General features: G+C 52.7%; 1 protein-coding gene across 4 annotated transcripts in view; it reads right to left on the bottom strand.

Annotated features, from left to right (window-relative positions):
- TFCP2L1 (transcription factor CP2 like 1) overlaps nt 1–1,795 on the bottom strand; it is a 63,572-nt gene extending 61,777 nt beyond the window's left edge. For 2 of the 4 annotated variants that reach the window (XM_082841345.1, XM_082841347.1), the window contains exons 1-2: nt 1,668–1,795; nt 1,014–1,043 (exon numbers count right to left, since the gene is read on the bottom strand). In XM_082841345.1, coding sequence (XP_082697471.1) covers nt 1,014–1,043; nt 1,668–1,729 — 92 coding nt within the window. In that variant the 5' untranslated portion in view covers nt 1,730–1,795. The remainder of the gene's footprint in view (nt 1–1,013; nt 1,044–1,667) is intronic. The other 2 variants (XM_082841346.1, XM_082841348.1) reach the window with 1 other exon arrangement.
- Nucleotides 1,796–13,862: the final 12,067 nt, after the last annotated feature.

Raw genomic sequence — 13,862 nt, 5'->3', positions numbered from 1 at the left:
ATCTCCGGAGCAGGGGCACCTCCCGCCCAAGAGGAGAATTATTCCCTAAAAGGATGACATTTTCGGTATCCAGGAAGTTTTAAATACACTCACTTCTCCACTCAGGGTCACCTCCAAACTTATTTCTAATCTATGGCAACATCCCGAATGGCCACAAACTATAAAATTCAGGCAAAATCACACCTAAAACTGCATGGTGCGGTACAATAAATGTATCCCATTGTAGCATTTCAAGTAAGCGAATAGACACAGCCTTCTGCCAGGGATTAACATCTGCCCAGTAGGGGACTTGCCTGGCGGTCCAGTGGTTAGGACTCCACGCTTCCACTGCAGGGGGCACGGGGAAGTAAGATCCCCGCGAGCCGCAAGGCATGGCCAAAAAAAAAAAAAAAAATCTTCCCGGTGGGCTTAACATCCCCCAGAGCAGTCTCCCTCTGGTGACATCACCATGGTCTGCAGAGAAGCCATCAGTCCTTAATTAAGACCCTAGACTTCTGCCATCCCGTACCACTCTGGCCCATGATAAAACACAGCAGACACATCACATAAACCCAATCACTCCTTTGCCTTCTGAAATGGGGATGCCTTCGGGGACGACTACTGGACAAATATCTATCAAAAGCCAGGATTTCCAAGTCACCTGTGCTGCTAAATCTGACTTGCAACTTCTAGGAACCAAAAATAAAAATGAAATGAAGCATGCAGGACGGGCTCTCACTGTGGGGCAGCCTGTACCAGCGACTTCCCACCTAGGTCCCGCAATTCACTTTCTCTGAGCTCACACCAAATGCCCTTTGGGTTAAATTAGGCACATTTCATAAACTGTGACTAGGATGGAAATAAAGACAGGCTACAGCTGGTTCAGGCGAGTTCAGAAAGTGAAATGACCGCCCATTAGTACCCGGCCAGCTGCACAACAGGGAAAAACAATCCTCCAGGAACTGAAGCTAACGGAGGTGCCACTTCCTTCAAGGGGACAAGGGAGAAAACTTTGCAAGACAGGCAGGACTTACTTTTCCCTTTGAAGAGCACTAGTCAAATCCCTGCAGAAGAAGAAAGATTTCCATCAAGGGCAATCAATGTGCGGGCCTCGGGCCTACACACGCAAGACCACCTGGTGGGAGGGGGGACCCTGTCCCTCCCAAGCCCCCGCCCGCCCCCGCCGGTCCGCGAGGCCCAGCGCAGGGCCGCGCTCGCCGCTCACTCGCCCCTCGGCCGGAGCAAGGACACTGGAGAGGACGCGAGGCTCGGAGAGGGACCGGGCGGAGAGGGTCAAAGAGCAGGGAACTAGACTCCCCGGGACAGGCTCCAGACCGACGGCAGGAAGTTTCCTCTTCTCCGACGCGAACGTGGAGAGGAGAGACAGGGAGGCGGACGGCCCCGGAGAGGCTGCGGCCAGAGATGCGCGCTCTGCGCCCGCCGGGGTCGTCGGGGAAGCAGCCCCCGCGGGCACCAGGCTCCGCAAACCCGCCTCCCGGGGGGTCCCCAACTCTGAGCGTCGGCTCCCGCTGGGGTCGGTCCGTCGGTCCCAGGCGGGACTCTGGGCGGGTCTCCCTCAGTCCCCCAAGGGCAGACAGAGGGGGAGGCGGGGGCGCAGCGGGGGCGCTCGGGACCCCTGGCCCGGCCGCCCCGCTCCCGGCCCGCAGACCCCGGCCCAGGCCCCTTACCGCAGGTAGCTGCCGGAGTTGTGCTGGTTGTAGTGCTCGGGCTGCGTGTGCCAGAACAGCATGGCTGGGGCTCCGAGCCCGGCCCGACCCAGGCGCGCGGCGGACGGGACGCGGGGCGCGCCGACCTCTCTCGGTCACCTGCCAGCAGCGCTCCCGACCGCTGGGTCCGCCCGCCCCCGCGCATTTATGGACTGCCCTGGGGGCGGGGCCTCAAGCGGACCCGCCCCCAGGCCGCGCGGCCGGGAGATGGCTCCAGCGGCCGCCTTACCTGGTGACCCGCACGGGCGCGTCCTCCCCGGGAGCGAGCGCGCCTCCAGGGCGGCGACCGCGAGCGGGCGGCGCGGCCGCGGGCGGGGGCTGAGGCCCGGGCTCCATCCCGGCCCCCGGGGCGTGGCCCAGGTAACCATCACCGCAGCCCCGGTGTCACCGACGCGCCTCCTCCGCGCGCCCATTCGCGCGGCCCCAGGGCGGGTGCCCAGGGCGGGTCCCCAGAGCGGTACCGCGGTTGGGGAGAGGCCGCTGTGAGCTTGGATGTCAGGGACCCCGACCTTGCTCTGCCTGACCCCTTACCTTGCTCTTGCTTTTTCATAGCACTGTGACACTCTCAGAAATCGTGTTTTGTTTTGTTGTTTAATGTACGCTTGTGTATGGACTGTCTCCAAGAGGGCAAGGCTGTGGACTCTCTAATTCACTGTTCTATCCCCACCGCCTAGAAAAGTGCTTGGGACATAGTGAGTGCTCAATAAATATTAGCTGAATACATATTTTTAAAAAGAAATGCATCAAGTGAGTAATCAGAGAAGGCTTCCTGGAGGACGCGACCTTGAGCTGAGGCCTTATAGATTCAGAGGAAATGCCTCTGTGAATATCCGGAGGGAAAGTGGTTCCAGGAAAGTGGTTCCAGGCAGGTTCCAGGTTCCAGGCCCTGCGGCTGACCTACTTTGGCGTGGCCTAGGGATGGGTGACCCAGGGGAGAGCTTAGGAGGTGAGGTGGGCACGGTGAGTGGGGCAGATCAAAGAGGGCCTGGCAGGCCCTGGCAAAGAAGCAGCTGGGCTTTTATTCTAAGTGTGTTTTCAGCAGAGGAGTTGCATGTATGAGCTGCCTTTTGGAAGGATCAGTCTGGAAGGAGTGTGGGCAGTGGGTCATGGGGGTGGGGCAGTTAGGACGGAGTGGAGGTCAAAGAGCCATGACCCACACCCGAGTGACATTCACACCCCACCCCGTCCCCACGTTGGTCCAGTGCCTGGCACAGAAGAGCTGCACGTTCTATCCCAGACTGGTATTCAGAGCAAATGACATCCCCCGGAGACCGCGGCCCAGAACTCCCAGCTCCCCCAAGCATGGGGGTGAGTCAAAGCCTCCCTCACTCTGCTCTCTAGGTCCCCCCTGCCCCACTGCAGCCACTGGTCACAACTGGCAACCACTTCCTCTGGGCAGCTCTGAGGGCCCACCACCTCCCCACTGCTCTCCTGCCACTCAGATCCCCCTTCACGGATGGATTTGTTGCACCAGCTACAGGCAGGACTATAAGCAGACAGCCCGCAGCCTTCCGCCCCAGGGGCTCTGTTGCGGAGAGCCTCCTTGCCCAAGGTAACCCCCTGTTGGGGTGACCCCAATGACTACCCACACAAAATATCAAAGTCTGGCCATCTCTGCTGATGGGCTATTGTAGGCTTAGGATCCCCCGTGGGGCCAGTCAGAGCTGTCACGGGACCTTCTTCATACACTCCTGTTTCCTTCCCATCCCTTGCATGGGTGTTAATTTCAAGGGCACCTCCAAATAAACATCCTGAACGCTAAGCTCCGTCTGAGGGTCCATGACAAGTCCGGTGTTCACGTGGGAGGCGCTCTGAGGTGGTGTAGAAACAGCGTGCCCTTTTCTGGATTCCCTCACTGGGCAGATACCCCCGGAGCACCTGCCGTGTGCCAGGCATGGCCCTGGTTGCGAGATGCAAGCTTGCATTCTGACTGGAGAGGCCGGTGGGTGAGCAGCAGTGACAGTGCAGTGTGATCAAGGATGTAGAGGCTGCCCTGTGAATGCAAGGGAGGACTTTGGAGCTCAGAAAAGTCTCCCAGGTAGTGTGATGTCTCCTGATGGATGGGCGGAAGTTTGGCCAATCTGTGAAATCAAGGCTGGACGAGGGTCTCCAGCTGAGCACGCAACCTGTGCAAAAGCCTGGAGACAGGGCGTGGGGAGCGTGGGAAGGAGATGACCCTGATTCAAATCCAGCTTTCCCACCTGGCTTTGTCAGGATGTGTGGGCCTGGATTGGGGTAAATGGCCTCTCACGTCAGCATGGTCCTGGGACTTGCTTTGACTGTAGAACACAGGTGTTCCAGTACCAGTCAGCCCTAGGAAGCCAGGCAGCTTCTGCCTGCACTCTCCTGGAGCTCTGGACCACCGAGGGGAGAGTCCAACCACCCCGCTGGAGAGCAAGGCCCACCAGGCCCCACCCATTCGGGCCACCAGCAAGGGCCGTCTTGGCTGGGCCAGTGGATCTGCTCCAGCAGACACCGCATGGAGCAGAAATGAGCCACCCACCAAGCCCTGCCCAGAATGCGGCCCTGAGAGCAGACACACAGATGCGGCTTTAAGCCACGAACAGGTGACATGGTTTGTCTCACACCACCGGAGAGATGATTACTGGACCCTTTGAACCTCAGTCTTGCCTTTGGTGAATGGGGGTGATCAGGCTTCGTTTCAAGGGGGTGATGACACTTAGGGTCAGTGAGCGTAGCCTCTCGGGAATGACCAGCCTTCTCTGTCCCTTGAGGTGACTTCAGACCTTCACTCCATTCCTAGATTTTGACTCTTTTGTTTCTGTTGATGCTGCACGGCTTGAGGGATCTTAGTTCCCTGCCCAGGGATTGAACCCAGGCCCTCGTCGATGAAAGGGCCGAGTCCTAACCACTGGACCACCAGGGAACTCCCAGATTTGGACTCTCCTGAGTGTAGGATTGGCAATGCCCTTGGAGACTGCCTCTGAGTCATGCTGTGTGAACAAGGATGCGTACCCCTGCCTGTGACTTGTCATTGTTGCACAGTTAGGGCCAGCCTGGGCCCCAGGGGCTCCCAGGCCTGTCAGGAGAAGACAGACGTGCAGGCGATAGCCTATCAGTCTCTCTTTTCATTTTGTAAATGTCCACAGTTCACTTATGGTGGACATTTTTTTTTTTTTTTTTTTTTTTTTGGCTGCGTTTGGTCTTCATTGCTGCGTGCGGGCTTTCTCTAGTTGCGGCGAGCGGGGGCTACTCTTCCTTGCGGTGCGCGGGCTTCTCATTGCAGTGGCTTCTCTTGTTGCGGAGCACGGGCTCTAGGCGCACGGGCTTCAGTAGTTGTGGCATGCAGGCTCAGTAGTTGTGGCTCATGGGCTTAGTTGCTCCTTGGCATGTGGGAGCTTCCCGGACCTGGGATCGAACCCGTGTCCCCTGCATTGGCAGGCGGGTTCTTAACCACTGCACCACCAGGGAGGACTATTGACTTTTACTCTGTGCCAGGCCTGGCGCCATCCCCTGGAGTTTGCCAATGCTGAGAAGTAGGCTTATCACCCCATCTCACAGATGAGGAAACTGAGGCTCAGGAATCTGAATGCCACAGCTGGGTTTCGAGGCCAGAGCTTAGAGTTCAGGGCCTGTGCTCTTTGGTTACCATCAATTCCTGTCCTGAGGCCTTGCATTTCTTTCTTCACACGAGGCTGGGCAAACGTGCTGGGATCAGAGGAGCGGCCTGGGGCCCCACAGAGCTGGTGGGCAGGGGTGTTCTCCTGGGGCGAGCCTCTCCCATGGGCCCTATTATGCCCACAGGCTTGGGGACAGTGGGTTGCAAATACAGAGCGGGCAGCATCCTCCAGCTGGAGGCCAGGCCTGCCCCCCACTGCTGTACACTCCGCCCAGGCAGGGGAATGGGATGGGCCTGGTGCTGGCAGGCGGGAGCCCTCCTGCACTTGGTGTCTGGCCTGTGGGGCCCTCTTGACTGTACCACGGGCCCTGACTCCCACTGAGGGGCAAAGCCCCAGGCAGGGAACACACCAGAAGCTCCCATCTGCTGAGCCCTGGCTCTACACAGGCATTAATTTCACGAATGCACTCTCTCCTCTACAGCCCTGCAAGGTTCGCTGCGATTACCCCAGGAGGCTCCAAACACTGGAACGACCTGCCCAAGGCGAGGGGACTGAGATCCCAGATTTGAACCCAAGCCTCCTGACCTTAGGCCTCTGGACTCGGTGCCCTGTGCCGGTGCCGCCTCTCGGCCCCCAGCCTAGGCCAGGGCATGGGTGGGGCCGCTGGCCCACCTCACCCCATGTGCACCCAACAGCTGGGGGAGGAGGGGGTCTCCAAGGCCCTCAGGAGCTGACAGCCCTCCTGAGGAAGCAGCAATCTTCTGTGAGTCTGTGCCCCCAGCAGGCTCTGGAATCTCCTAGGCAGGGCCCACGTCCTCCTTGGAAATGCGTCCCCTGCACGTGGCGTGGGGTCCTCACACAAAGGCTACTTAGGAGCTGCTCTTCTAATGTGAATGACGTGAACTGACATGAAACACCATGGGAGGGAATTCCCTGGCGGCCCAGTGGTTGGGACTCAGTGCTCACATGGTTGGGGCCCTGGTTCCATCCCTGGTCTAGGAACTAAGATCCCACAGTGGGAGACGCTTCCGATAGGAAAATCACTAGTACTGTCGATTATGCAATTAACTAATGTTCTAGGAATAACACAGAATTACGCACAACATTCAAAAAGTTCAGCCCCCCTGACTCCCACCCCATCCCGCTCATCAGTGTGCCTCCTGGGGACTCTTCCTGAGCTGTGTGGCGCCCATGAGCACGCATGTGTCCGAAGGAGGCTGCAGGGGCCACACTAGGGCTGCCGGGGCTGCCCAGAGATCTTAGAGCTGGATAATCCTGGCAGGCTTCCTTGGGGAAGGAGAGGCCGGTAATCTGAGCTGGGTTCCAAGGGAGGTAAGATTTCTGTAGATGAAAGAAAACAGCAGGAGGTTCTCCAGCCATGAGGAACAGCATGTGCAAAGGTGCCGAGAGAGGATAAAGTGTGGTTCTCTAGGGAGACAACAAAGTGGGAGCCACAGGGAGTAAGAAGGGGCCAGGTAACCTCTGACTTATGGGGAGTGGACTGGCTGTGTTGCGTTGGGCAAGTCACTTAACCTCTCTGTTGCAGAGTTGCAAGGGACATTTACTGAGGAGTGCTCTTGGGATCAGCAGCTGTGGGCAGTGGGGGTGAAGGAGGGAAGATGTGGGCAGATGGGCGAGTTAAGCTATGAGACCTCCATGGATCCTAAAGGGACCCGGGGACTGGAATGGCCCTCCGAGTTTTCTAGAAATGGGACAAGGAAGTCAGGTCTTTGTATACTCACACTGACCAGTAGCATCAGGCACGGGTTGCCCCTGGGGAAGGGAGGGACCTTGGCAAAGTGACTCAGCTGGTGGCCAGTCCTAGAGAGGGACCCAGCCAGTGCTATGCTCTGAGTGCCTCGGCCTGGGAGGGCACACCTGGGCTGGACGTGACCATGCTCTCCAAGCCGAGCCTTTGTTTACGGAATGAAGATGCCGCCTGCGTCTTGGAGCTGTTGGGAGGACTAAGCAAGAGAGTGTTCAGGATGCTCCCAGCTTCCCTAAACACTGTCAGCTTTTCTGCTGCACATCACCAGTCTGAGTGTTCACTCCTTCTCGAATGTTCCAAAGTGTGCAGTGGGTAAAAAACCCCAAGTCCAAGTTAGGATTACATTCTGATGCAAGTAACAGCAACCTCGACATAAAGACAGCTCAGATGAGATAGAGGTTTATTTCTCCCTCAAGTTCTAAAAGTCTAGAGTGTTGACACTGTCCGATACGGTGCCAATGAACCACATGCAGCCAGTGAGCAACTGAACCGTGGCTAGTCTTACAAATGAACCTGTCTACGAGACAGAAACAGAATCACGGACATTGAGAACAGACTGGTGGTTGTCAAGGTGGAGGGCACTGGGGGAGGCGTGGAGTGGGAGTTTGGGGTTAGCAGATGCACACTATTATATAGAGAATAGATAGACAACAAGGTCCTACTGTAGAGCACAGGGAACTATATTCAATATCCTGGGATAAACCACAATGGAAAAGCATATTAAAAAAAAGAATGTATATATACGTATAACTGAATCACTTTGCTGTACAGCAGAAATTAACACAACGTTGTAAATCAACTAGACTTCAATATAGAAATTGATAAACAACAAAAAAGAAATATGGTTAGTCTTAACTGAGATGTATTAAAAGTGCAAAGGGGCTTCCCTGGTGGCACAGTGGTTAAGCATCCGGCTGCCAACGCAGGGGACATGGGTTTGATCCCATGTCCGGGAAGATCCCACATATCTTGGAACAACTAAGCCTGTGCGCCACAACTACTGAGCCCATATGCCACAACTACTGAAACCTGCGCGCCTAGAGCCTGTGCTCCGCAACAAGAGAAGCCACCGCAATGAGAAACCCGCGCACCACAACAAAGAGTAGCCCCCGCTCGCTGCAACTAGAGAAAGCCTGTGCACAGAAACGAAGACTCAAAGCAGCCAAAAATAAATAAATAAATAAATAAATAAATTTATTTAAAAAAAGAAGTACAAAGTACAGGAATTCCCTGATGGTCCAGCAGTTAGGACTCCGCACTTTCACTGCCAAGGGCTCAGGTTCAATCCCTGGTCAGGGAACTAAGATCCCACAAGCCACAAGGTGCAGCCACAGATAAATAAATAAACAAAAGTGCAAAGTACACAGCAGTTTCAAAGATTTTATATGAAAAACAGAATGTAATGTAGCCCATCAATAATTTTTACACTGATCATATGATAAATGATAATATTTTGAATATACAGCTGGCCCTCGATATCCGCAGATGCGGAACCCTGGGATAGGGGGGCGGGGGCAGCCGCAAAGGGCTTGAGCCTCCTTGGATTTGGGTATCTGCGGAGCTCCTGGAACCAAACCCCTGCAGATAGCAAGGGACAACTGTGTTGAGTTAAATACACAATATTATCAAAATCAATTTCACCCATTTATTTTTACTTTTTTTAAATGTGACTACTACTAGAAATTTTAAATTTAAATCTGTAGCTTGCATTATATTCCTATTGCACAGACTGGTCCGGAGCAGTGGCTCTCAACCCAAGATGGCTTTGCCCCCCAGAGGACACATGGCGAGACATTTCTGGTTGTCCCAACGCAGGGTGTGGGGTGCATGTTGTGGGTAGAGGCCAGGGATGCTGCTAAACACCCTACAGTGCACAGGACAGGCCCCACAGCAAAGAATTCTCTGGTACAAAATGTCAATAGGGCTCAGGTTGTGAAACTGTCCTAGAGGTAATGAGTGCCTGGAATTCTGCAGTGTCAGGAACCCAGCCTTCTGATACCTTGTTTCTTTGCCATGTGTACCTTCCACTTGCAAGGTCACAGCATAGTCTAAAATGGCTACAGTAATCAAGACAGTATGGTACTGGCACAAAAACAGAAATATAGATCAATGGAACAGGATAGAAAGCACAGAGATAAACCCATGCACATATGGGCACCTAATTTATGACAAAGGAGGCAAGAATATACAATGGAGAAAAGACAGTCTCTTCAATAAGTGGTGCTGGGAAAACTGGACAGCTACATGTAAAAGAATGAAATTAGAACACTCCCTAACACCATACACAAAAATAAACTCCAAATGGATTAGAGACCTAAACGTAGGCCAGACACTATAAAACTCTTAGAGGAAAACATAGACAAAACACTCTGACATAAATCACAGCAAGATCCTTTTTGACCCACCTCCTAGAGAAATGGAAATAAAAACAAAAATAAACAAATGGGACTTAATTAAACTTAAAAGCTTTTGCACAACAAGGGAACCATAAACAAGACAAAAAGACAACCCTCAGAATGGGAGAAAATATTTGCAAACGAAGCAACTGACAAAGGATTAATCTCCAAAGTTTATAAGCAGCTCATGCAGCTCAATATCAAAAAAACCAAATAACCCAATCCAAAAATGGGCAGAAGACCTAAATAGGCATTTCACTAAGGAAGACATACAGATGGCCAAGAGGCACATGAAAAGATGCTCAACATCACTAATTATTAGAGAAATGAAAATCAAAACTACAGTGAGGTATCACCTCATGCTGGTCAGAATGGCCATTATCAGAAAATCTAGAAACAATAAATGCTGGAGAGGGTGTGGAGAAAAGGGAACCCTCCTGCACTGTTGGTGGGAATGTAAATTGATACAGCCTCTATGGAGAACAGTATGGAGGTTCTTTAAAAAACTAAAAATAGAACTACCATATGACCCAGCAATCCTGCTACTGTGCATATACCCTGAGAAAACCATAATTCAAAAAAAGTCATGTACCACAATGTTCATTGCAGCTCTATTTACAATAGCCAGGACATGGAAGCAACCTAAGTGTCCATCAACACATGAATGGGAAAAGAAGATGTGGCACATATATACAATGGAATATTAGCCGTAAAAAGAAATGAAATTGAGTTATTTGTAGTGAGGTGGATGGACCTAGAGTCTGTCATACGGAGTGAAGTAAGTCAGAAAGAGAAAAACAAATACTGTATGCTAACACATATATATGGAATCTAAAAAAAAACAAAAAAGGTTCTGAAGAACCTAGGGGCAGGACAGGAAGAGGTAGACACAGACAATGGACTTGAGGACCTGGGGTGGGAGGGCGATGCTGGGGCAAAGTGAGAGTAGCATCGACATAGATACACTACCAGATGTAAAATAGTTGGCTGGTGGGAAGCAGCAGCGTAGCAGAGGGAGATCAGCTCGGTGTTTTGCGATGAGCTAAAGGGGTGGGATAGGCTCAAGAAGAAGGGGATATGGGGACACGTATATGCATATGGTTGATTCGCTTTGTTGTGCAACATCAACTAACACAGTATTGTGAAGCAATTATACTCCAATAAAGATCTATTAAAAAAATAAAAATAAAATGGCTGCTGGAGCTCCAGCCATTCTGTTCTGACAGCACTCCCATCGGCCACAAAGAGGAGCAGAATAAGGGCACATCTTCTCTCTCTCTCTCTTTTTTTTTTTTTTTTTTGGCTGCACCTCGCAACATGTGGGATCTTAGTTCCCCGACCAAGGATTGAACCCCTGCCCCCTGCAGTGGAAGTGCAGAGTCTTAACCACTGGACCGCCAGGGAAGTCCCACATCTTCTCTCTTCACGGAAGATGTACACGCCATTTCTTCTTACTTACAATGATTGTAAACCTAGTCACCTGACCTCACCTTGCTGTATGGGAAACTGGGAAATATAGTTCTTAAGGTATGGCATTTGCCCAGCTAAAATCAGGGGTTTCTTACCAAGGAAGATGGGAGAATGGATCTGAGGAGGAGACTAGTATCTGCCAGGGGCACCAGGCAAGACATATTATTCCCATTTTACAGAGGAATAAACGGAGGCACGTGGGTGAGGGGACTTGCCAAGACACAGAGTAAGGGCATTTTCCAGCACGAGCTGAGGTCTCCCAACTTCCCGTGCCTCTTCCTCACACCTGCTACCCTGCAAACTTGGCTAAATCACATTTTTGTCCTTGGAATCCCACCGGCCAATTACCCATATCGTCATCTCCATCACCACGGTGCCAGTTCCTCTGGCGAGAACTTCACTCGCTCTCAAAAATGCTCCTTCACGTTCAGGTAAAGTCTGGAGTTTACTAGCAGCACATCTACCTTCCTGAAACCAGCCACAATGGAAGTGCAGGCTTCTTTTTCTAAGTGCACACACACACCCCCTTCCAGAGTAACTTTTTCTCCTGTCTTGAGATGACAACACCTGTGGGTGTAGGGGATGCCGCAGTGTGCTGTCCAGGCATCCCCTTTAGGTCCAAACACCTGTCCCACCCTTGCCCAGCCCTGGGAATGCTGGCTGCTGACACTTTACAGCTAGGCACCTCTCTGGAACTTTCCCTCCTCTGTCATGTCCCCTTCACTGGGGCCGCCTACACCCAAGGGCTGGTCGACATGACATATAAAGGTCTGGTTCCCACGCCCCAGCTTGGGACAATGCTGCCAGGCCATCCCAGCGTCAGAGCTGCCATGGGATTGGCTGACGCCTTCCTTGCATCTGCCTGGCAGTTCAACTCTCCCCTCCGTGCACTTCATTTACACACACCCTTACATCCATGCCAACAGCACTCCCCCAGAAACTTCCTGCACCCGATCTCCATCTCAGAGTCTGCTCTCGGGGGGGTCTCTCCTAGGATGGCAGGTGGGAGATGCACAGGGATGAGGGGAGGGGCAAAGCCCTCGGCTCTACCATTCGCCAGACCTGGGGGTCCTCTGAGTCTCACTGTCCTAGTCCCGTCCCTGTCATCTGTTAGCTTATTCATTCATTCATTTAACAAGTATTTTTTGAGCTCTATTACTGGTCGGGCAACCACACAGATGGTACCCATCCTCACAGAGCTGAGGCTTTGATACCGGGAGACAAATGTGCAAGCAAACACACGGTCCCACGGTGGGGTGTGGAATTGGGAGGAAGCAAAGGCACAATGGGCGTGGAAGGGCTCCACAGCCTGCCAAGCCCTAGGAAGGAGCAGAATTCTGCACCCAGGGGTCGATACTCCCACCTGCAGAACCCGATTCTGCAGGAGCCTGGGGTTGCCAGGGAGCCACGCTTCCCTCCTGGGCCTTGGGTACATTCAGGAGGCAGTTCTGTCCATTGGGCAGCTCCCTGCTCTTCCCAGGGTGGCCTGAGGAGTCCTGAGAGCTGTCCCCTTGGAACCAGGCACACTACCCCTACGTCCAGGACCCCACGTTCACCAGCAATTCCCCCGCTCCTACCATGCCACCTCCGGTGGTCAGGAGCCGGGAAACATTTCCTCACTGTCCTGTCCACCAGTGCAGACTTTGCCCTGGTTGCCTAGAATCTTTTGACCCCTTCCCCATGCTTGACCGACTATTTCACTGAATCTAAGATGCTACCAATTGTAAGATGTCCTATTATTTTATGGACCGATAAGAGAAAACACTGGGAATTAAACTCTGACACAATGTTTTCTTACCATTTAGAATCTGCATTTTGCTCTTCTTGAAAGATCTCATTTTCTCTACTGAGACATCTGTCTCTCTTGTGAACACACAAAGAAGGAAAGCATAAGCAAAGGAGACCATTTAACTTATTTCTAGAAGTTCCCTATATTTTCAGGTACAACTCTTCTGGGTCCCCTTTTAACTCATAGTAGTCTGTTATAGGTTCTGCATTTGGGGATGGAGCATTGATGGTGCAGCGTTTATGAGCACTGTTTGTTCCAGAATCTTCTTCCAAGCTGCAGATACCTCAACTGCACCCTTCTTTATTTTTGGTTTTTTTTTTTTTTTTTTTGTCTGCATTGTGTGGCATGCGGAATTTCCCCCACCAGGGATCAAACCCACACCCCCTGCAGTGGAAGCATGGACTCTTAACTAGTGGACCACCAGGAAAATCCTGCACCCTTTTTTTTTTTTTTTTTTTTGCGGTACACGGGCCTCTCACTGTCGTGGCCTCTCCCGTTGTGGAGCACAGGCTCCGGACGCGCAGGCTCAGCGGCCATGGCTCACGGGCCCAGCCGCTCCACGGCATGTGGAATCTTCCTGGACCGGGGCAGGAACCCGTGTCCCCTGCATCGGCAGGCGGACTCTCAACCACTGTGCCACCAGTGAAGCCCCCTGCACCCTTTTAAAAATAATTTATTTTGTTGAAGTATAGTTGATTTACAATGTTGTGTTTCTGGTGTACAGCAAAGTGACTCAGTTATACATATATACATTCTTTTTCATATTCTTTTCCACTATGGTTTATCACAGGATATTGAATATAGTTCCCTGTGCTATACAGTAAGACTTTGTTTTTTGGGGGGGGCGGTGGGGGGTACGCGGGCCTCTCACTGTTGTGGCCTCTCCCGTTGCAGAGCACAGGCTCCGGACGCGCAGGCTCAGCGGCCATGGCTCACGAGCCCAGCCGCTCCGCGGCATGTGGGATCTTCCCGGACCGGGGCACGAATCCGCGTCCCCTGCATCGGCAGGCAGACTCTCAACCACTGCGCCACCAGGGAAGCCCCTGCACCCTTTTGATGGAGGTGTTTCACAACCTTATAAAGAAGTTTCATGTATGTACGGGCAATGCCAACTCCATCACAAAACTGGCAAATGGCCAAGAGCCATCACCA

This window comes from Leucopleurus acutus (assembly GCF_964270905.1).
Source record: "Leucopleurus acutus genome assembly, chromosome: 6".
NCBI classification, from domain to species: Eukaryota; Metazoa; Chordata; class Mammalia; order Artiodactyla; family Delphinidae; genus Leucopleurus; species Leucopleurus acutus.
Note: the sequence above shows the minus strand (reverse complement) of the source record. Positions and strands in the feature narration are given on the sequence as shown.